This window comes from Prionailurus viverrinus, chromosome F2 (genome assembly GCF_022837055.1).
Source record: "Prionailurus viverrinus isolate Anna chromosome F2, UM_Priviv_1.0, whole genome shotgun sequence".
In the NCBI taxonomy this organism is placed as follows: domain Eukaryota; kingdom Metazoa; phylum Chordata; class Mammalia; order Carnivora; family Felidae; genus Prionailurus; species Prionailurus viverrinus.
This window is the reverse complement of record NC_062578.1, coordinates 45,683,846-45,707,778: the sequence shown is the minus strand read 5'-3', so window position 1 is coordinate 45,707,778 and position 23,933 is coordinate 45,683,846. Positions and strand designations below refer to the sequence as shown.

Below are 23,933 nucleotides of genomic sequence, written 5' to 3'. Positions count from 1 at the left end.
TACATACTCACCCTCTGAATGTACTGGAGTCTTAGAAGAGCACATTAGGCTTTCTCACAGTTGAGGTTCTAAAGACACTAAACCAACTGCTGGAAGTAATAATACTTCCTTCCTTCAGTTGCATTAAGTCCCTTTTAGACAGATGGATGGACGAAAGGATGGATGAACAGACGGATAAATGGGAGGGAGTGAGGGAAAGAGAAAAGCAGTAGTCTGCTTCCAGAAATTTAACAGCAATTCAAAATAAACAGTTGCTAGAGAGAATTGTTCTATGACTTCATACACGTGCTTCGTACTTACATATTTATGATATACAGTAAAACCTTAGATTGCGAGTAACTTACTCTATGAGTGTTCTGCAAAATAAGCAAATATGTCTGATAAATTTTAACTTCATAAACAAGTAATGTCTTGCAATGCGAGTAGTACATGAGGCCGAATGTCACATGATCACAACTGGGCCAATGGTTCTCTCCCTTTCTCTTCCTCCCTCTCACTGTGGGATTGTGGGTGATGGTCTCCCATGCTCAGATGCTCAGTCTCAGGCCACAGTGTTTGGCAGAAATCAGGGATTTTTCAGAACGTTGGAAGGTGCCCACAACTGGCACTAGTGTATTTTTTGTCACTTCAAAGGACCTATGGATAGTCCTTTGCTTTTCCATACAAGAGTAAGCTTAGGAATGCTTTGCTTCATTCTAGGTCAGGCTGCCTACAGATATAGACCCTTTCCTCTGCTGCCTCATGGCCGGTTACAGTAAATACAGTACAAGAGTTTATTATTACTGTACTATAGTCAACACCTGTGCAAGTGTATACAATGGTCCCCACGCAGAAAAGGTTGACAAGAAAGGCAGTAAGAAGGAGGAGATGATTATGATGGAAGTTGAGAAGGAAATCATTGAGAAGTGCAAACGATGTATGTGAGTGGCCGAAATTGCAAGATTTTATAAGAAGTCTACATCTGCATCTCACCTGCAGAGGAGGAAAAGAAAAAGGCGGAGAAATCCCTCACTTCAAATAAGATTATGGGAAATGTGTAAAATATGGGAAACAATGCAAAACTTTGCAGAAAAGCACCACCTGAATAAGGCTATAGCAGTGCAAGCGATGAATCTGTTTAAGGACAATGCAATGTCACATTTCCGTGAAATCCTCAAAAAGAGGCAAAAGCAAGTGTCACTGGACAGGTTCCTTGTTAAACTTGCACGAAAAGAAAGATTCCACTGAGCCAATAGATAGCAGTGATTCCATTAGTGATACTGAAAGTCGTCCTACACAATAACCTCCTCTGTCTTGTCACAGCCGCAAAGGTTTTCAAAGCTAAGTGGGGATTGATTTGTTTATTTTTGTTTATATTTTGTATTTTCTTTATTATTCTGTGTTCTATTACAGTATTGTAATCATTTTTATATGAATATTTTTGGGTTGTGGAACGAATCATCTGAGTTTCCATTACTTCTTATGGGGAAATTTGCTTTGATATACAAGTGCTCTGGATTACAAGCATGTTTCCAGAAGGAATTATGCTTGCAAACCAAGATCTTACGCTCATGCGTGCCTTCTCTCAACTCTCGTGCCCTGTCACACGCGTGTCCTCTCTCTCTCCCTCTCTCTCTATATATATACATGTGTGTGTGTTTATAAATAAAGTAAAATTTAATCCGAAAAAAAAAAATAAAATAATCCCCAGGTCACAATGATTCAGCAAGGACTGACTTCAGCCTCTTTCCACTATGCCATAAAATATCCATTAAAATATTAATGAGGATAGTATATACTGAGCGGTAACTATGTCCCAAATAATGTGTTAAACATTTTACATCTATTTTCTCAGTTAATCCACACAACAACCCTAAAATAAATTATTTTCTTCACTAAAGATGAGAAAATTGGGGTAAAGAGTGGTGGGGTGACCTTCTCAAGGACCTACAACTCACAAGTGGTAAAGCTGGGACTCAAACTTAAGCAATATGCCTAGAATAGCTCTGCCACTTAACCATTTCACAATACTGCCACTCATAAAATATACAACTATTTCCTTTGGGGGCAAAAGGAATGGCTGTTTAATGAGTAAAACAAAAACAAAAACAAAAACCTTTTATTAAGCACATAAAATGAATAAAGATGATACAGCAGACACTACGTAAAGAGATCTCAAAGAGCTTGAAATCTAAATAGAAACATACAATCCCTTAACAAAAAACCTAACTGTTAAAAACTACAAAATAGTATAGTAGGAAAAATAAAGTGATTAATTACCAATGACTTAAAAACACAAAATATGGTATTAAAAAGGGTAAAATATGATGAACTACAACAAGAGGTGACACAGATTTTTAAAAACAGTCAATCATTTTAGATACAGCAGGTTGGGAAACTCACTAGAGAGAAGGTAGATATTAACTGAATATGGAGAGATAGATTTGAATAGTTAAGAAAGAGGAATAAAGGTCATTCTGGGCAATTTAATAATACATGACTGAAAGTATGGATGCAGAAAAGTGCAAAGTGTGTTCATGCATTGATCGGTGTGATTAAACACAATATTTTTACACAGAAAAAAATAACTTAGAAAAGCTGAATGGACTTTATTCTTCCAAAGCCTTCAAATGATGAATAATATATCCATGATTCTAGCTAATTATTTACATTTTCCATAACAAATACTGTAGGGAGCATAAAGAAACTAGATACAAATTACATGAATAACCAATCAAAAAAATTGGCTGGTTATGACAGAAAGGAAAGGAAAAGATGCAGAAATTAAAGAACTGGAGAAAAGTCCAAGAAATTATTAAATAAACCAGCTTGCAATTTATAAAATACTCCAGGAATGCTCGAGATTCTGTATGGAATTTAATTTTAACTTACGTATTTGTATAATACATGTAGTACAATTATAAAACTAAAGCTCACCTTTTTTTTCTTTTTAAAAGTAGGCTTCACACCCAGAACAAAGCCCAATGTGGGGCCTGAACTAACAGCCCTGAGATCAAGACCTGAGCTGAGATCAAGAGTCAGATGCTTAACTGACTGATCCACCCAGATGCTTCTAAAGCTCACCTTTTAAAACTGCTTTATGATGAAATAATAGGTAAAGATATTTCATTTCTTTTGTGGGAAACAAGAGAAAACTTAAACTGTAATGCTTCATGAAAAAGTCCAAAATAAGCCATTTCATTTAAACTTCAGAACAACCCCATGAAAGGTTACTTTACTAAAGAACACAGTCACAGAATTACAGTGACTAAGCTTAATTTATGTTATACCTGCAAGTGCTAAGATTCAAATCTAGTTTTCCAGGTATCAATCTGAAAATTCTTTCACACTATTACTATTAGGTCTCATTTTCATTATAATAAAAGTTATAGTGCAAGCAAGTTTCTTAAAATTATGAATAGCATCACTTGGACCAGATACACTGATACTATGTGGGTAGCACACCTAGCCCTAGGAGGGAAGTTCATACATTTATCCACCCAACAAATATTTACTGGTACCAACTATATTCTGGTCACTACCGATAATTTATAGAGAAATAAACAAAAAAGCAAACACCCAAGAAAATATAGTGACAAGGATAATTCAAAGACATTTACTATAGTAATAGCCAAGAGCTTAATGACTTCTTAATGCTCAATGGTCATGAAGACCTCTCTATCAAAGTGACATGTAAGCACAGAACTGGGCAAGTGCAAAGCATTAAGACTACCATTCCAAACATAAGGCACAGCTAAAACAACAGCCCTAAGCAGACACAAAGACAGTGTAGTAAGAATATAATATGAAGGGGCAGAATCATAGATTATATCAGAGAGGTAGGTAGGGGATTTTTAAGTTAGGGAAAGTAGTTGGAATTTTCTGTTCTCAATGTGAATAGAGAGGGCAGGGAACAACATGACCCTTTTTATAGTAAAGAGAAAAAAAATCACTCTGAGAGTGAGGTAAAGAATATAACAAAGCAAGTTTGGAAGCTTGAAGGCAGAGACAACAATTAGAGCTAAAGTAGTGTAGTTCTAATTAACCTTTTCCCCACCCTAAATGCATTAGGGAAATTACATTACCCCACAAATAACACCAATGAAGAGGAAATTCTGATAAACTCTGTGCCGTCTTTCAGAGGCTCTCTATTCTTCCACCACTCACTTTCCAATTTCCCTTCTCCCATGACTAGATGCTATTTTCTTTCTTTGTTGTATACTTCTTCCTTTGTCTCTGCCTCGGTTAAAAATCCACTCTGGATGCTACTCAATCAGAACTGGATTTCTGTCTCCAAAGACTACTGGCATGGCTTGCATTAAACATTCTTGATACTTTAAAAAGTTGTGATTCTGGATAGAGGCAACTTTCAATAAAGAGATTTCTGACCAATATGTTTGCCCTAAATAAGAAAACTTTAAAGATAACCTACATTATAACAGGCAATTTCCATTTAAAAATCCAATTCTGACATGTTTTCTAAATGTGGGCAAATTTTTATGCAGTTTGAGGATAAATATTTAAAGATATTCAAATTCCTAGCATGTGAACACACTAAAAACATCTATGGAAAATTAAAACCAGTCTCAGGAATCTGATGAAATATCTAATTTTAGTTTAAGTTGTATTTCTTTGTATCCTAGGATATCTCTTCTCTATTGTTTAGAAAGCACAGACTTTGAAATACAAAAGGAAAAAAACGCCTGGAGTAGCAAGCTCGTAAAAATTATTTTCCCCCAAAGTTGTAAGTTTTTGATTATTAAGAATGAAAATTAAAACTTATTTCTCAACCTAACCAAACGTTTCCCAATACTACTAAAGTCTCAAAAAGCAATTTGTGGTGCTATTTTTATTCATCTAAAAAAGAATTCTTTGCAGTTTTGGGTGTTGTAAAATTAGAAAATAAACTAACTTGCAATGACTTAAGTGCAATATCATTTTCTCACAGAACAAGGGTAATATAGTAAGTTATTTTCTGAATCATCGATATGATCATTTTGGAAATCAGTATTATCATGTTTAATCAGTTTTAAGTAACATGCCTATTTTATTCTAAAATAAAGATTTTTAGCATGGAAAAAATAAGTGACATGAAATCATAGAATATTATAAAACAACAGAGCATACTCTTCAAAGCTCATCTTTTTTTCATAATTGTTTTAACAGCTACAAATTATGAATGAGACTTCCTCAAGGATATGAAACTCAGGACTTAATTGGAAATATGTTCAATCACTTTCAAAAAAAGAGAGACTTTGGGGGAGACGTAGGTCAAGTAAATATAACAAGAAATAGATTCAGGAATGCTTCTAGTGCTATTTTTTCTCAATAAGTGATAACATTAACAAGCAAGTGCTGTGCATTGTTCTGGAAGAAGCGTGCTATATTAAGAATGTATCTTCTCACAAGGAGCACTCAACTTACACCTGAGGTACGCTGTATGCAAGCCTGCCTTTAAAACTCAGTGAGCCAACATTTCTTTGTCCTGAAATTAATCATCCCTTAACCCCTAGTTCCACCACTTCACAATGTCAAAGGACTTGAGTACTGAGGTTATTTCTTTCAACTTTACATGATTAAATGTTTTACTATATGAGCTTCCATCATGCAACTTTCTTTAGAGTAGTCAATGAACCTGATTTCGTTTTTACCTGTCTTTTCTCCCAGGACTGATACATGTACGATTATCAAGAACACAAGATTTTGTCTGTTTTTACGCTTTTAAGTAAATTCATTAGAACTAGGAATTTGGAAGAAAAAACATTTAATCAAACTATGCTCTTATTGCATAAAATTTTCAAATTTGTCTCTTGGAATTTCTTAAAAGAAAAATCCTTCTTCAATCACATAGAAACTTAGTCTCTTTTATTTGTTGACCAAAGCTCAAGTTTTCTTGGTGAATAGAAGTTTTTCTTTCAATCTTTTTATTAGCTTCTTTTGATGACTCTCCATTTCTAAGAATAAACTCTATGGAGCTATTTATGAACCAAGAGTCCTTGTGCCAAGTAGGAAGGCTGCAGAAACAAGTGAGACTGGAAGTAAGGTGATGGAACTCTTCTGAAAGAACTGGATGAGATCACTTTGTTTGTGTAAAGCCTATATACTACCAGTAGCAGGAATGATGACAGCATAGTATAACTTATCAGGGTCTGCACATTTGAAATTATTGAAAACAAAGTTACTTAAGAAGAAGACTGCCTATAATTTACTGGTACAACTTGGAAATCAAAGTTTTAAACTATGGAGTTGGACCTATTTTAGTAGCCCCTACCATATTTCCTTGATAAATGTTTGGGAATACTAAGATTCTACAAGAAGTGGGCAGAAAAAAATAATCCATATGACGATATAACACAAGTAGGATGGATTAGAACCTTATATTGAAAGAGATTAAGATCTACCAAGCTCCTCTGTGAAGATGAACTATTTCCCAATTAGAACCTGACCATTCCCTCTTCCACACTCTCAAGGACGTTTTCATCTCTTCTAATGCTACCACACTGATTTATAGTAAGATATGCATATGTCTCTTTTCTCTCTAGATATTAAGATACTTGATGACTTTTTCTTTGCCTCCATTATAACAGGACTCATAGCAAAGGTCTACTAAATAACTATCACGTGCCAGTTTTCTTGAAAACTCACATTTAATGGGAGCCAAAATATAAACAGAGTACAAATGATATAACGTAGTATAGGTATAAGTAGGATGATGCTATTTGCAAATTTAGACAAATTTGACAACAACAACAAACTGCTAAGTCTTACAGGCAGTGTCATGGATTTTATTTTTATTTTTTTAATGTTTGTTTTGAGAGAGAGAGCGAGCAAGGGAGGGCAGAGAAAGAAAGAGACACAGAATCTGAAGCAGGCTCCAGGCTCCGAGCTATTAGCACAGAGCCCTGACACAAGGCTTAAACTCACAAACTGCAAGATCATGACCTGAGCCAAAGTCGGATGCTTAACAGACAGAGCCACCCAGGCGCCCTGGAGGTGGTCATATTTTAAGAGAGAGTATGTTTGATCTGGGTCTAGAAAGCTGTCAGTATTTTCCATATTAAAAAGAGATTCCAGGAAGGAAGGTAAGCACACTTGAAGATAACGAAGCAGTAATACGCACACACACACGCACACGGTTCAGGAAGAAGAAAAGAAATGCATATAAAATGGTCAAGTATTTGAAAGTAAACAGGTGATGCCTTTCTTAATTAAGCTTAAACTCAAATCTTGTGGGCTATACGAGGAATCCACAAATGATTTTGAAGCAAAGGAGGTATCTGATAAGAATCTGTGTGGGAAGATGGATAAATAAGTGAAAGGGATTAATGAGACAGAAATTTAACAAAAGGCTACAAATACTAAAAAAATAAACGTTAGAATAAACAAGACCGAAAAACATTTAGGAATTGATTAGCTGACAAATAGCCTTATTTGAGAATAGTATTTTCAAATCAAGAATCTAGTTTCCAAACAGAATAAATTATTAAAAATAGCAAAACTCTTCCTGGGAAAAACTGAGAAGGGTATTTTCTACTTTTTACTTCATATTTACCATTACAGTTCTTTTTTCCAATAATACTGAAATATTTTATAATTTAAAAAACTAATTTAAAATTGTATCAATTTAAACATGAACATCACTACTATATAACAAAAATTAATTTCAAGATAATTCTTGAAAAGAGATTCATATTACAATCTGCTGATCCACTCCCCTTCTACCACCATAAATAATTTCAGTTTGAGAAACTCTCCAAGTGACTTCATTTTAGTTGCTAACCTCTCTAGAAAACTATTTTAAATTTGTTATTAGCTTTATTATTTTTAATTGCATCTACCATGCAAGTCAGAAACCCAGATGTTATCTGTAATATCTCTCTCTTCATGGCTGCAATACATCATCACTAAATACTGAGAATTCTACATCCTAAATAATCCTCAAATTTTCTACACCTCTCCATATCCAGCCTCCCTGCTAAGATCAAACTACTTATTTCTTATAGGAACTACCACCATCGCCTCTGTAATAGTCCATCAACACTCACTCTCATGCCAACATGTACTGATCATGCCATTTCTTCACACTACAGCCAAAATGACCTTTTCAAAATATAATGTGATACTGTCAACACCGCCATAATTGAGCCTTTCTATGGCTTAGTATTGCTGTAATGGATGAAAACATGACTCCTTTCAAGGCACTAAAGTCTCAGCAGAGTGTGGCCCCTACCTTTCTCTCCAGTTTCATCTGCACTATTTTCCCACTTGCTCTCTCCACTCCTTCAGTTCCTTCTAGTCACCATATTACCCTCTCACATAACATTCTGTCAGAAAAGTGATCCTCTCCACCTCCATAATGCCTATACTAACTCCTTGATATCTACACTTATTACCTCACTTCTTCAAGAAAGCTTACCCCAATTTTCCAAACCAGGTCAAGTCTTCCTACTGTATAATCTCTCCTAATATTATGATTCTTTCCTCTATGATACTATTGCAATTTCAATTTTATATTTATCTGTGTGATTACTTGTCCTTGCCACTTATACGTTCTACAAGTAGCAGATATTTTTGTGTCTTTATCACTTCAACAAAATTTGTGAAACACAAGCAGTATAAAAAAATACATGCATACTACAATATATTAAAACAATATAGAGAATATAAAAAAGAACTCAAAACCCCTAGTTACCAGAAATAACAAATGTTAATATCCTGTTGTATATTCTTGGGAGACTTTAATGAGGGATTCTGTATTTTATCTACAATTCTGATCGTATAATACGTATTGTTCTGGATTTTCTCTATTATTGATTCTAGATTCTCTGTAAGATACATTTGCAACAGATACTGAGTTGCACCCCCAATAAGCAATTATCAATGTAAATAGAAAGAGGAAGAAAAAGCATGGTATTTTTAAATATGAAAAGTGTCCCACATTCCTTAGAAATAAACTATTCTTTTCATGAGACAGAAAATAATCTATTTTAAGTATGAAAAACTGGCGAACATCTGAGAGTTGCAAATTTTCTCAAAATAACATTCAAAGATGGCACTTGGCAGAATGCTTTCATGCTATGAAAAAAGCACTCAAGTTTAATTTTATATTTCAAAATATTTCAAGTACATATTAATGTGCTGCCATTAAAACTGTGGAAGAAGTACAAATAATTTATACTTAAAAACAAAATGGTCTATGAGAAACTGAAAAATAAAGTCATTTTGTAATAGCTTCCTTGCTCTAAGTAATGGATCATGATGATTGTACTTTCGTATTTCATGAAGATAAAATAATATGGCCATTCTTTACATCATTTAATGCAAATTTTAAAATGTTAATGCAAAGACTAGTTCTCTGATCAAAATCACCTTATCTGACTTTCAGAAAAGAGGGTTGTTTTAAATGGTTCCATGGGGAAATAGCATCATCTAATTTATGTCCATGGTGTTTAAGCATTGCAGAGGTAAAACAAATAACTTTGCATGTCATCTGAAAAAGTTTATTTTCATCATCCTTCTACTTAGCAATCTTGATTTCATCTATGATCAGAATTGTGGTGTGCTAAACATGGGCTAAAAAATTTATTTTGTTAGCAACTAAAAAACCGTAAGGTTGTTTATTTATTAATTATATCGAATAAACCCAAAAAAACCCACATAAGGCCATAAGATTAATCTTAGTAACAAAAAAAAAGAAACCTTATGACATGCACCTCAGCAGAGTTTAAGTTTCACCCTAGACAAGCAGATTATAACAATAAAATGAAGACTGTCTGGTATAATTAATAGTACCAGTTCAGTAAATCCAAACTTGCTGAAATGAACAGGGCAAGTTATATCATGGTCTGAACAATACTTCCTAACTTATAATTTTTTAATGTTTATTTATTCTTTGAAAGAAAGAGGGGGCAAGGGAGAGACCGCCTGAACTGGGGAAAGGCAGAGAGAGAGGGAGACACAGAATCTAAAGCAGGTTCCAGGCCCTGAGCTGTCAGCACAGAGCTAATTGTGGGGCTTTACCTCACCAACCGTGAGATGATGACCTAAGCCGAGTCAGAGACTTAACCAAATGAGCCACCCAGGTACCCCCTAACTTTTAACTTTTTTAAACTTAGATCTGAAACTTAAAACACTGAAATTCTTGCACACGTGTATAAGGAGACATGTACAAAAATGCTCGTGAAAGGATTATTCATAATTTTTAAAAATGTTAATTTAAATAATTACTAAGAAAAAAATAAAAACACTGCAGTACAGTCATATAATGGAATAATATAAAGAACGAAAATGAATGAACCACAGTTAAATAGCTATGAGGTATGTAGCATAAGCTGAATAAGAAAATAAAGGTGGAGAAAGAATACATATATCATGATACCTTTAACAGCTCGTTTTTGCTATGTAACATACCATTCCAAAATTCAAAGGCTTCAAACAACTATCATTTACTTAGCTTGTTAGATCATCCATTTCAGGGATCCCCACCTGGAAAGTCTTTCTGGTAGCCCTGGTTGATCTCAGCTGAGGCTGACTGTGATGTGTGTAGTCAGGTGCCAGGCAAGCTGGATACTGACTGCTTATGGGGTAGGGCATCTCAGCTCTCATCACCATGGTTTCTCATATTCTAGCTCAAAACTGTTCATATGGTGGTCTCAGGATTCCCAATGAAGAAAAGCAAACTCCAGAATGCAATTCCTTTCTAAACCTCTGCTTTGTCATGTTTGCTATGGGTGTTCTTGTAAAATAAATTGTTACACCTTTTAGTATGTCTAATTTCTTTTTTTAAATGATAAAAAGGAATTAGAAGAAAATTCCTATAAGTTAAGTATGTTACAAAAGGACTTCAACACAATTAGTAAACACAGACTACAAAATAAGATCTGACAGTTTTTTTTTTAAAACCCAGTGAATCAGCAGATCAATTTTACATTATTTGCATTATCAGAAAAGGACAAAGACAATAAAAAGGAGTAGATTTAGAAAAATTTGGCACCTGGTATAAAAGAACAAAAAGAATAATTGTTAAACATATCCATAGACTAAAAAAACTCATTTAGATAATGTACTGTCCAACGTGTTAAGAATTCAAACTTGTAAAAATATGAGGAAATAGGCCATCATGATCTATGAAAAGAATACAACAGCAGAAACAGATCTGACAAAACTTTAAATAACCACATTATTAATTGTAGATTATAAAAGAATGTTTGAATTAAATAACTAAAAGGTGGAATATAAAACTTAAGATTAAATACAATAAAAAAAAAAGAATAGAGTGCTTAAAGAGGTTCAAAATGAATTTTAAAATATATTCAATGAAATTATAAACACAGTAGATAGGCTAAATATCAAATTATACAAGAATTAGTGAACCTGAAGAAATCACTCAAAATGTAACACAAAAAGAGAAAGATTAAAATATGAAAGAGGGATACACATACAAGAATGATGCAATGATAGTATCCAACATATGTTTTATCAGAGTTTCAGAAGAAGAGAAAAGTGGAGAACAATACCTGAGGACACAACAGTTGAAATTTTCTGAGAATTGATGAAAAGACACAAATTCTCATTTTCAGAGAGCAAAATGATTCCCAGGTAGGAATAAATAAAATGAAAACCACAACTGAGTAAATAAGGGTTAAACTACATAAAATAACTGTAAACAAACAGATATAAAATCAAGTAGAGGGAATAGACATATTACCTAAAACGAAATGACAAACAGCAGACTTCTCAAAAAAAGGAAATAACAATCAAAGCAGAATTTTATACCCAGATAAACTATTATTCAAGTTTGAAATAATGAGTAAGGCAAGCTCTCAATATAGCATCCTAGAAAAAATAAAATCGGCAAAACTAAGTCAACAGGAAATATGAATATCCTACACCTATCAGAGGAATTGAAACAGTAGTTTAAAAATATTAAAAGAGGTGGGGAGAGGGAGTGAGGAAGATGAGGCTGCAGTGGTGGAAAGAAAAAAGCACAAAGAAAACAAAAGATTTTTTTAAATAAAGGAGGAAGAGGAGGAAGGAGGGTGGGAAGAAATATGTAGGAAGGGACAGGACCAAATAGTTCTAAGAAAAATTCCATAAAACTTTTAAAGATCTTTCTAATCTTTTACAAACTCTTTCAGAGAATTTAAAAAAAAAAAAAAAAACGTTTTACCAATGTATTATATAGGGCTACCAAACCCTGACACCAAACCAAGAAAAAAAATTACACAGCAAGTTGACTAAGGAAAATACAAGGGGGAAAAAAAAAAAAATATATATATATATATGATTTGCATTCTTCATGATGACTTACATAATATATGTAATATATATTATGACTTACATAAAGGTATAAATTACTTTTTAAGCACTGCTTTAACTATCTCTCACAAATTTTGACATACACTATTCCATGATCGTTTAGTTACATAAAAATAAATCATGACTAAAATGGGTTTGTTGCAGGACTGCATGTATAGTTTAATAATGAAACTTCCTCAACCTGATTAAGGTATCTACCAAATATATACTTACCATCACACCATACCTAATGTAATAAAATATCACACTCAATGGGGTAACATTAGGACTTTTATCATCAAGAAACAGAAGGAGCTGACAATTGCCACTTTTAGCGGTAAAAGTCCTAGCCAATAAATTAAAAAATAAGAAATAAAAAATATTAAAATTGTATGTATAGGGTATGATAAAAGACACACCCAAACACACACAAACATATACACAAGATAAAATACAGGTAAGTTTAATCAAGTTTTAATTAAGATATAAATACAGAGGCCCCTGGCTGGCAGAGTCAATTAAGTGTTGTGAGTTTGAGCCCCATGCTGGGTGAAGAGATTAAACATAAAAAAGTAATAAAACTCAAATACAGATTTTCATGGAACTTGAAAACTTATTTTTTAAAATAAAGTATTTAAAGGGTGCTTTGGTGGCTGGCTCAGTCAGTTGAGCATCCGACTCTTGTTTCAGCTCAGGTCATGATCTCATGATCTGTGAGACTGAGCCCTGCATCAGGTTCTGCACTGACAGCATACAGCCTGCTTGGTATTACCTCTCTCCCTTTCTCTCTGCCCCTCCTCCCTTTGCTCTCACTGTCTCAAAAACAAACTTAAAAAAAATTTTTAAGTAAAATAAAAGTGTTTGTAGAATGCAACCTACTCTTGTCTACAAAACGATACCTTCCAGCCTATTAGTGACCCAGCTGCAGAAATCCTTGGTGTGCAGCAATGCCACATAGCAGCAATATTGTGCCAATGGGCCAAGATGAGACAGTATGAGTTCATCCACACTGACCTATTATAGAAGAACATTGTTCACAAGTAAGTGAATTAGTCCCTGATCCTCTTTAAAAGATTGGGTATAATAACCTGGGTGACTGTAGCCAATCAGGAGATGGAGTGGGCTAAGATACATCTGTAGCTGTGGCCCAATTACAGAGCCATGCAGGATGTCACGGCACAGTTCATCAGCATTGGGTGCCCAAAGTGGCCATGCCATTCCACCATCCACTATGACTACTTGATCAAGACCTGGCTCAGGGTACTATCCCTGGGAAAGAGGGATACAGACTCCAGAACTTCAAGCATAACCCCCAAATCAACAGGCTACACATCATTTGATCTACCAGAAGCAAATGTTCTCCTTCAGATCTCATCTCATGATGGCTCCTGGTGACAGGAGACCCAGAAGCTGGAGCAAGTGCTCCAAGCCACAAAAGGGATGGTTGCAGAGAAGTACAATGCCTTCCTCTACTCATTGGTGTCCCAAAACACACATGAAATGGCTTACTCAACCAAGTGGCAAAGGTTCTTGGTAGTTCAGGGTTATAGCTTTAAGGTGATCACTAAGTTTGCTGGCATGGAGGACGAAGAGTTGGCATCTTCTACAAGAAAGGAGCAGCACCAGCTCTTACAGAAAGTCCTGGCAGCCACTGACCTGGATGCTGAGGAAGAGGTGGTAGCAGGAGAATTTGGCTCCAAATCCAGCCAGATATCTTGATGCTTTCGCACAACAAGTTCCATGTCTGGGGCTGACGATAGTGTGTATACATGGAGTAGCAATCGTCACAGAGCAAGGCTTCCATGAAGCACGTGCACCCGCTTTTCAAGTGCTTCAGGAAATGATGTCCACAGGGTCATGTAGGCGAAAGCTGGGTGCTCAGCACCAACACTGGATAGATATTTTCCCATCCATATTCTTTCCTCTAGCATTCGCCAAACTGATGTAAATGCAATGTCTATTAACTGTGTTGAAGAAAATGTATCAAGAGCTTGGTTCTGTCTTCATGAGTTATTCAGGGCTTAAAAATTGAGTCGGGAGAAAATATCTTTGGTTTTTTTTCAGACCTTTTTTCAATCTTCTCAATACCACACCAAAGACAGGAAATGTATAAATTTCTGGCAACTACAGGGTTCCAAGAATAGCATGGGCTTCAGGAGGCCTGGATCTGGAATCATTCACCACATCATCTTGGAGAACTATGCACACCCTGGATTCTTCTGATTGGCATTTATTCCCACACTCCCAATAGAGGTGGCCTGTGGAACATCTGTATCGGCACTGGGAATTTGAAACTGTGAATGGCAAGTTTGGGACTCCCTGGAAGTTGATGTTCCCCCAAATGACTGGTGCGAAGTTTATCAGGATGGTCTCCAGCTAGACCTCACCCACAGATGTGATCCTAAAACGGAAGGCATTCTTGCAGTGAAAGGTGGCATAGGTACAACAGTTCAGTGGCATAGGTGTGGTGTAGACTCCATCTCCTATCCTGACATGATGACAATCTGAAAATGGGCACAAATTGGGGCCCTCAGTGTTCTCTTACAAGCATAAAATTAAGAAATACCTGAATTAGGCAGGGCAAGGAGACATGTCCAGTCTTACATATAAAATCCAAGTACTCTTGGCACCTGACCCTGGCTGTCATTATAACCAACTGACTAAAATTAACCTCAACAAGCTGAAGCAGTACACCAATTCACCCTTTACCCTGATCTGGCCCACTCTGTGGCAGGAGCTACTGTGGCAGAGAAGGAAGAATATCCTCTGCACATCCAGTGGGTCTGATTGGCAGCTGCACCAACTCAAGTACAAGGAAATGAAGTGTTCAGTAGATGAGGCCAAGCCATCTCGGCCAGTGCTGGCTCACAGGTTCAAGAGTACATCTCGCTTAATCATTGCACTGATATCCAAGCCGACCTACATCACTAAGTGGAATAGTTATGCACAGATCCTACAGGATGTGGGTGGAATTCCCTAGCCAATGTGCCACTGACCAGTAGAACAAAAAGGACATCAACATGAGAAAAATCACAATTACAACCTCCTACAACAGAAACTTCACTGGCCAAAACAATGTGAATCCTAAGATCCACACTTTCATTGCATCGCCAAAGAATATCACAACCCTGGCTATTCCTGGCACCCTCTAGGTCAACTCAGAGACTGACTTCCTGACAGGCAAGAATGGCAGGAAGTTCAAGATGGAGGCTCCAGATGCATATGAGCTTCACTAAGTAGAGATCGACCCCCAGGTACAATACATCCAGTCCCTGTCCCCAGGAATAGCAGGGGGACGGGGATGGGGGGAGGGGGGCGCTGGAGGAGGGGTAGATGAGAGCTCCACCAGCCAGCATCTGTAGCTTCTGAAGCCTTTTGACAAGTGAGATGACAAAGACCTAAACAACCTACAGATCCCTATAAAATTCAAAGGAGAGGGGCACCTGGGTGGCTCAGTCAGTTAAGTGTCCGACTTTTGATTTCAGCTCAGGTCATGATCTCACAGTTCATGAGTTCAAGCCCCGCATCAGGCTCTGTGCTGACAGCAGAAACTGGGATTCTCTGTCCCCTTCTCTCTCTGCAACTCTCTGCTCGCTCTCTCTCTCTCTCTCTCTCTCTCTCTCAAAAATAAATAAATATTTAAAAAGCAAAGTCGAAGGAGAGTATCCTACTGACCATATCCTGACTGCTGACACCTGGTTCAAGTTCTGGGGATACCTGGACAACACCTATAACAATCTGCTTATTGGTGCTATCCATCAAAAAGAGCAAGGTTAACTCTGTGCAATGTTGTCACTCAGGAGTGTTGTCATTCAGGAGTTTGTCCTATCCCTGACAACTGTCTGCTAGTATAAGAAACATGGCATCAGATGGTTATGATCAGATATGAGAACCATGGGAGAGAGTAAACTGCAGTTTGTTCACAAAAGAGATTACTATAAAAATGACCAAGAGTTCTAAGAATAAAAACTTAACATCGAATAGAAAAAGTAAAAATAGCAAAGAAATCAAGACATGTAAAACAATATGAAACTTCAATAATTTTTAAATCATACATACATATATACTAAAAGCATAAAGACAGGCACAGGCACAGGAATAATGACTGCTAACTTCAGAACAGCGGCCAATGCTAACATGGTAAAGAGAGAAGGACAGGACTAGGGAAGAAAAAATGGGAGTCTCAAAATATATTTGTAATGATGTTTTTTAAAGCTGAGATATTCAGGGGCGCCTGGGTGGCGCAGTCGGTTAAGCGTCCGACTTCAGCCAGGTCACGATCTTGCGGTCCGTGAGTTCGAGCCCCGCGTCAGGCTCTGGGCTGATGGCTCAGAGCCTGGAGCCTGTTTCCGATTCTGTGTCTCCCTCTCTCTCTGCCCCTCCCCCGTTCATGCTCTGTCTCTCTCTGTCCCAAAAATAAAAATAAACGTTGAAGGAAAAAAAAAGAAAAAAAAAAAAGAAAAAGAAAAAAAAAATTTAAAATTTAAAAAATAAATAAATAAATAAATAAAGCTGAGATATTCATTACATTATTCTCTATTTTTATGTCTGTTTCAAAATAATAAAGAGCACCTGGCTGGCTCATTTGGTAGAGCATGTGACTCTTGATCTTGGGGTTGTAACTTCAAGGCCCACGTTGGGTATGGAGATTACTTAAAAATAAAATCTTAAAAAAATAAAAGAAAAAAAAGGAGAGAAAAAAGGAATAATCATTGAGCTAGCACAGACAGAGTAGGATAATATCCCTTCCTTTCATTCTCATTATTAATCACAAGTATTAAAATGTCATGGTAACAATCTCCCTCAATTATTACAAAGTGATGTTTATGCCTGTGCTTCAGAAGCAAATGAATTCTGCAACATATAAAGGTTTCCAAAGTCACTACCATGAGACACTGGATTTCAAAATAATTTTCAATGAGATACTACAAACATCATAATGTATCAAAATAATTTGGTATATTACTATTTTCATATAACTAGCTCTGAAAGTGAACTCACTCAAAGGAAAATCAAAAGCTTAAATATAAAGTGCATAAAATAGGTAATCCTTAATACATAATCAGATTTCTTCAAAACTATTGATTATTGTAACTCTTTTTCTCACTAATTATAATTATATAAATTTGAAACATAGGGGCCCCTGAGTGGCTCAATAAGTTAAGCTGTTAAGTGACTGACTTCGGCTTACATCATGATCTTGTGGTTCATGAGTTCAAGCCCCACATCCGGCCCTCTGCTGTTAACAGCCCACTTTGGCTCCTCTGTTCCCCTTTCTCTGTCCCTCCCCCTCTCTCTCTCTCTCACACACACAAAAGTAAACAATTAAAAAAAAAAAAAGAAACATAAATATATGCTAGCAGAAAAATATTCTGTAGGTGCTCTAACAGATGAGATGAATGATTAAGAAAAGAAGAAAATAAAATGCAGTAGGCAAGAACTAAGTAAATAACTTACTGAGAACTACTAAAGCAGACTGAAATAAATGGAGACATTTACCATGTTCAGGATTTCAAAGACTCAGTATTGTTAAGATGTCAGTTTTCCCCCAAGCTTAAACACAAATTCAAGGAAATCCCAATCAAAATTCTAACAGGACTTTAAATAGAAATTGACAAGTTGATTCTAAAATTTACATGGCAAACAAAAAACTTAAATAATTTTTAAAAACGATAAAGTTATGGGGCGCCTGGGTGGCGCAGTTGGTTAAGCGTCCGACTTCAGCCAGGTCACGATCTCGCGGTCCGTGAGTTCGAGTCCCGCGTCAGGCTCTGGGCTGATGGCCCAGAGCCTGGAGCCTGTTTCCGATTCTGTGTCTCCCTCTCTCTCTCTGCCCCTCCCCCTTTCATGCTCTGTCTCTCTCTGTCCCAAAAATAAATAAACGTTGAAAAAAAAATAAAAAAAAAATAAATAAAAACGATAAAGTTAGAGGACTCACACTACCTGATGGCAAGATTTAGGACACAGCAAGTAAGACCACGGACACTGGCATACACATGAATAAATACACATTAATGAAACAACAGACATTCCAGAAACAGACCCATAAATATGCCGTCAATTGAGTTTTGACAAAGTGCCAATGCAATTCGATGAGGAAAAGAAAGACTTTTCGACAGTGCTTAGCAACTGAATAAACAAAAGGGCAAAAAAGAATATTGAAAACCTTAATCCCAACCAAACACTATTCACAAAAAAATTATTTAAGATATATCACCCTACAAATAATGCTAAACTATAAAGTTTTTAGAAAAAATTATATAAGATTATGTAAGATTTCTATAAAAATCTGAAATATAAGCACTAATCATAGAAAAATTGATACATGTGACTTCAGCAAGATTTTTAAATTTTGCTCCTTATAAGACACTGTTTGTTTTCAAAATAAAAACAAAACCAGAATAGGAACAGAAAAAAATCCTCCACACATATACCTGACCTATATTCAGAATATAGGTTCCTTATGGAACCCTACCAACTCAGTAAGACAAAGTACCAATATAAAACAACCAAAAGACTTGAAAAGACACTTCACAAAAGTACGTATGAAGTACCAAAAAGCAAATGAAAAGATTATTAGTCATCAGATAAAAACAAATTAATATCAGCATGGGATATCTTTTCATGCTTAGAAAAGATACAATCAAAATGGTTACACCAAATATTGACAAGGACAAAGACATGGACAGAACTGTAACTCTCACAGAGCGTTGGTGGGTATTTTAAATCACACAACCACTTGGGTAAAAAGTTTAGCATTTTGTTATAAACATATACATATCCTATATTAGTGATTCCATTCCTAAATATATATGCAATAGAAATGAAAATATATGTCCACAAAAGGCTTGTAAAGAATTTTACAGCTCCCAATAACCCTACACTGGAAATAACCCAAATGTCCATCAACAATAGAATGGAGGGGCACCTGGGTGGCTCAGTCTGTTAAGTGTCTAACTTCGGCTCAGGTTTGTGAGTTCAAGCCCCGCATCGGGCTCTGTAATGACAACTTGGAGCCTGGAGCCTGCTTCAGATTCTGTGACTCCCTCTCTCTCTGGCCCTCCCCCACTCACACTCTGTCTCTCTCTCTAAAAAATAAACATTAAAAACTTAAAAAAAATACAATAGAATGGAAAAACTATCAGAACCATATACTGGAATACTATATAACAAAAAATAATACAACTACTGACACACAAATCATGCACAATTTCAAAAATATTATGTTGAGCAAAAGGCTACATGATGAGAAATATTTATCTCCAGAGACTTATGCTGAATGAAAAGAGCCAAAAAGGTTACACGCTACATACATGACTCCATTTATGTAACATTTTTTTAAGGAAATTATAGAAATGGACAGTGGGTAAGTGGTTGTCAGTGGTTAAGACATGGGGCTGGAGTGGGCTGAAGGAGAAAGCAAGGAGAGAAGTAGGTGTGACTTATAAAACAGTAAAAGAAGGAATCTTGGTAACGGAACTGTTCTGTATTTTGACTGTGATAGTAGATACATAGATCTAAACATGTGATAAAATTACATAGAATGCACGCACACACACAGGAATATAAATAAAAAGACAGAAATATAAATAAGATTAGTGAATTGCCAATATCCTGATTGGATATTGTATTATAGTTTTGCAAGATGTTATAATTGGGAGAAATGGGTAGTATATATGATCTCTTTAGTATTTCTTAGAACTGCATGTGAATCTACAATTATCCCTAAATAAAAGTCTTAAGTTAGAAAAGTAAATTTAAAACACACACACAAATATACCCTCTATTTATTTGCACATCTTTCTCCAAAAAACAGAATCTCTAGGCATTAATTTTTTGTCTCTCTGATACCCTAAGAAAGCAATAATTTTAAAGATGTAAGACCATAAGGGTGCCTGGGTGGCTCAGTTGGTTAAGCATCTCACTTTGGCACAGGTCATGATCTCACAGTGTGTGGGTTTGAGCCCCTCATTGGGCTCTGTGCTGACAGCTCAGGAAATTTACAGCTCATAGGAAATTTACAGAAGAACCTTTATTATGGGAAATATGGAAAGGAATGAATAAAACATTTTAATCTAAATATTTTATCTTGAATCCCATGCTTTGCGTTTAAGGGTATTTTAAAGGATAACCTAAGTCAATGTACATAAAGTACTGAAATTAAGGATACAGGGTAAGTGTAACATTCACTTTGTGCTTGTAAACATCCTTTCCACACTGAACCCCTTGGGACAGTCAAAGAATTTGCCAAATGAACTCCTCAGAATATATCAAAGAAATTTAGTTTGTCCTAAAACACTTGAACTGACTGGGGAAAAAAAAGTTACCTGATCCCTTACTTGCATAAGATGGCCACTTAATGAAAAGACTAATATGGTAACTATAAATCTTAGCCTTACTGATTCCTAATTTTTCTCTTTCCTTGCAAATACTTAAGACTTGTTAAAAATAATATTTTAATCCAATCATCTTGGATATAAAATCCAGTCATTCCTCTAATAACCAAATGCCATAAAATGGAAAATAGATAAGGCACAAGCTATTATTTAAATGATCCAATGAGCCTTTCAATGAGTTTAATTGGCATAGTTTCACACATCAGGTTATTAGATGGGACAAATTTTTGCCACTTGATTTATCTATACTGTTGAGAACCGATTAAACATTTTCTACAACAGATAAGAAAAAAAACCTCTTTTCTAATCATGTTGCTGGGGTTGTCAAAATGATATGACAATGATGCCCAAACTTCTGAAAAGATGATTTTGTAATTAGGTTTCAAATACTTAATTGATATTGTTAATTTATCATTGTTTTGTTTAGCCTTCCCCCAAAGAGGCAAAAATGTACTAAGAAATACATAAATGAAGATGTTAGCAAAGATTTGGGAAAAAAGAAGATACTCTAATTTTGCTTTTTAATAACCTAATTATAGAGCACAAGAGAAATTTTATCATGACTTATTTCATACTTTCTTCTAAGATGACTTAACAAAGATCTCACCTAGACTCTTTAGCATGTTAACTTTTCTTGCCCTAAAAAAATTATTTTAAATTAACAAAATATATAGATATAGATCCATATCTACATAGATAGATGTATCTCTATAGCAATTGCACTACTAGGTATTTATCCAAGGAATACACGTATGCTGTTTCTAAGGGACACATGTACCCCAATGTTTATAGCAGCACTATCGACAATAGCCAAAGTACGGAAAGAGCCCAAATGTCCATCGATGGATGAATGGATAAAGAAGATGTGTGTATACATACACGCACACACACACACACAATGAAGTATTACTCAGCAATCAAAACGAAGGAAATCTTGCCATTTGCAACTATGTGGATGGAATTAGAGAGTATATATAAATAGATATATATCTATATAGATATATATCTACATATATATCTATATAGATATATATCTATATCTATATAGAATCTAGAGATTCTAGAACAAAGTGAAATTTAAACTAAATATATTGTTAATTATTCATTTCCCTTAAATTACTGTGTTATCCTTCTATAGTTACAATGGTGAGCTCAAAAAAATGAAAATTTCTTCCGTCCACTACCTATAAACTATAAGATCACTCAATGTATTCTTCTGCCTCACAAACACAAAAAATACTTTAAATAAAGTTTTTCTGTAGCAGCTTTCAAATTTCACATCCAGCCTTAAATTTTACAATTTCATCTACACCAAACACCACTAAAGTCAAAATGTATAAAGAACTTTATTGTGTTAATTTGTACAAAACTGCACAAATATAACCCAGATGTTTTATGTTAATATAATCAACTCTTCAAATTAAAATTATTCTTAATTTGCTGATAAAAGTATCACTTTTCAGCACCTCAGATTTAAAAGTTTACTTCAATATAACTCCTAGTGTCATGTGTGCTAATGAGAACATAAGTCTATTAAAACAGAGAAGTTCTTCATAGAGGAGTCGTATCTGCCCTACAGCTGTAAAATGCTAGAATTAGGCTGTAAATAATGTTGCTACATAGTCTGACAGTTCTATTATCATTTATTACTCACTGTGGGAGCTAATGTAGTAAATGACTAGCTTGTAATGCAATGATAAGACACACTGCTTAAAATGAACAAAGCTGATCCCTGAAGTAAGAACTTAACAGGACCAATTCATAACACAAACAGTTAAGTAAATTTTCAGCACTCTTCACACGTTTTTCTTCTATAGGTCTTATCCTCTGTGATTAACTAGATAAGAGTTTAGTAGAACCATCTATCCTTATTCTGAAAAAGATACTAAAAAAATTAAAGGAAGTTCAATGGATATGCAATAAAACTATCTATGATTAAGGAATCTGAAGGAGAGCACTTTAATATACATGTGAATGAAAGCTGAAAAGTGAAAGAACATTCTTTACCAAAAACAATATGGATTTTCTTCAAGACTGAACAGCACCTAATACCATAAGTCAATATAGAACTAAACTAGTCCAAATTTCTTTAAGACAAGGACAAAACAAAGAATAAATTTTTAACTAATGGCTTTTAGATACTTAAAACAATTATCATGGTAGCTTAAAAAAAAAGATATTGATGGTTTCAATTCTGTTGGAAAACAATGACAAGATCCATTAACTTCTGAATATCACCTCTCCTACCACTATGATTTCCTTCTAACTCCTTTACTTTTTAACCCAGCATTCCATTTTCCCACAATGTGGAAGGTAGGAGACAATCACGAATGAAAATATGTGGGACAAACACCTGGATATTAAAAGATGGAGGGAATGTTCAGGACATACAATTAATTCAGATTGAGGGTGGGAGTAAGGGAAGAAAGAAGAGAAGACCACAGGGGAGGAATAATGCAGGAGCCTGAGTCCAGGGTAAGAACCAAGTATCTTAAGTGAAGTTCAGAAAGAGCAATCCTATTCTTTCACCCTGTTTACTCAGTACTTGATTATCTTCCTAAATTTTCCATTCTCTTCCAAAGTCCCACCCTTCAAATAAGAAAGTTGATTAAGTACACAGAAACAAACTCCATCACTAGCCTCTAACTAGGACTTCATATTTTCTATGAATGGCAAAAATAATATGACAATTAGGACAACACTGTTATTGTTTAGTATTATACACATGATCAAAAAGTTTTGATAAGAAGTATTTTAACTTATATAAAACAATTCTAGTACAGCACACACTGAAATAACAGCCCCAAGATAACTACTCCAAATATACCCATATTTTAAGCTCTTTTCTAAAACCCAAACAAACACTTCTAAATAGCATCTCTATTGGTCAACATATACATCACAGAATAAAACATGCATGTTAAAGATGTGGTTCTCAAACAGCTGCTGGTTTCTTGGCACACCATTGGTTTTAACAACTTGGAAGCTACTACCGGTACCTAGTGGATAGAGATTAAAGATGCTGCAACACATCCTGAAATGCACAAGACTGCCCCCATGACCAAGAATTATCTGGCCCAAAATGTCAACAAAGCCACCATCAAAAACTTATTTTGCTCTGAAAAATACTGAAATAACCTAGAGTAACCAGTAAATACTTACTGTTAGAATTTCAATGATGTAGTCTGCTTTTAGAATCTGTCAAGATGATAAGAAAGACATCATCTAGTGAAATCCCAGAAAGAATGCTGTCAACAGCAT

General features: G+C 35.3%; 1 protein-coding gene across 11 annotated transcripts in view; it reads right to left on the bottom strand.

Moving 5' to 3' along the window:
* Positions 1-23,933, bottom strand: part of VPS13B (vacuolar protein sorting 13 homolog B) — an 843,987-nt gene that overhangs the window by 499,899 nt on the left and 320,155 nt on the right. Inside the window, exon 20 of one of the 11 annotated variants that reach the window (XM_047842696.1) lies at positions 13,090-14,677. The exons of the other annotated variants lie outside the window; for them this stretch is intronic. Coding sequence (XP_047698652.1) covers positions 14,637-14,677 — 41 coding nt within the window. The 3' untranslated portion in view covers positions 13,090-14,636. Of the gene's footprint in view, positions 1-13,089; positions 14,678-23,933 lie in introns of those variants that run through there. 11 annotated transcript variants of the gene reach the window in all.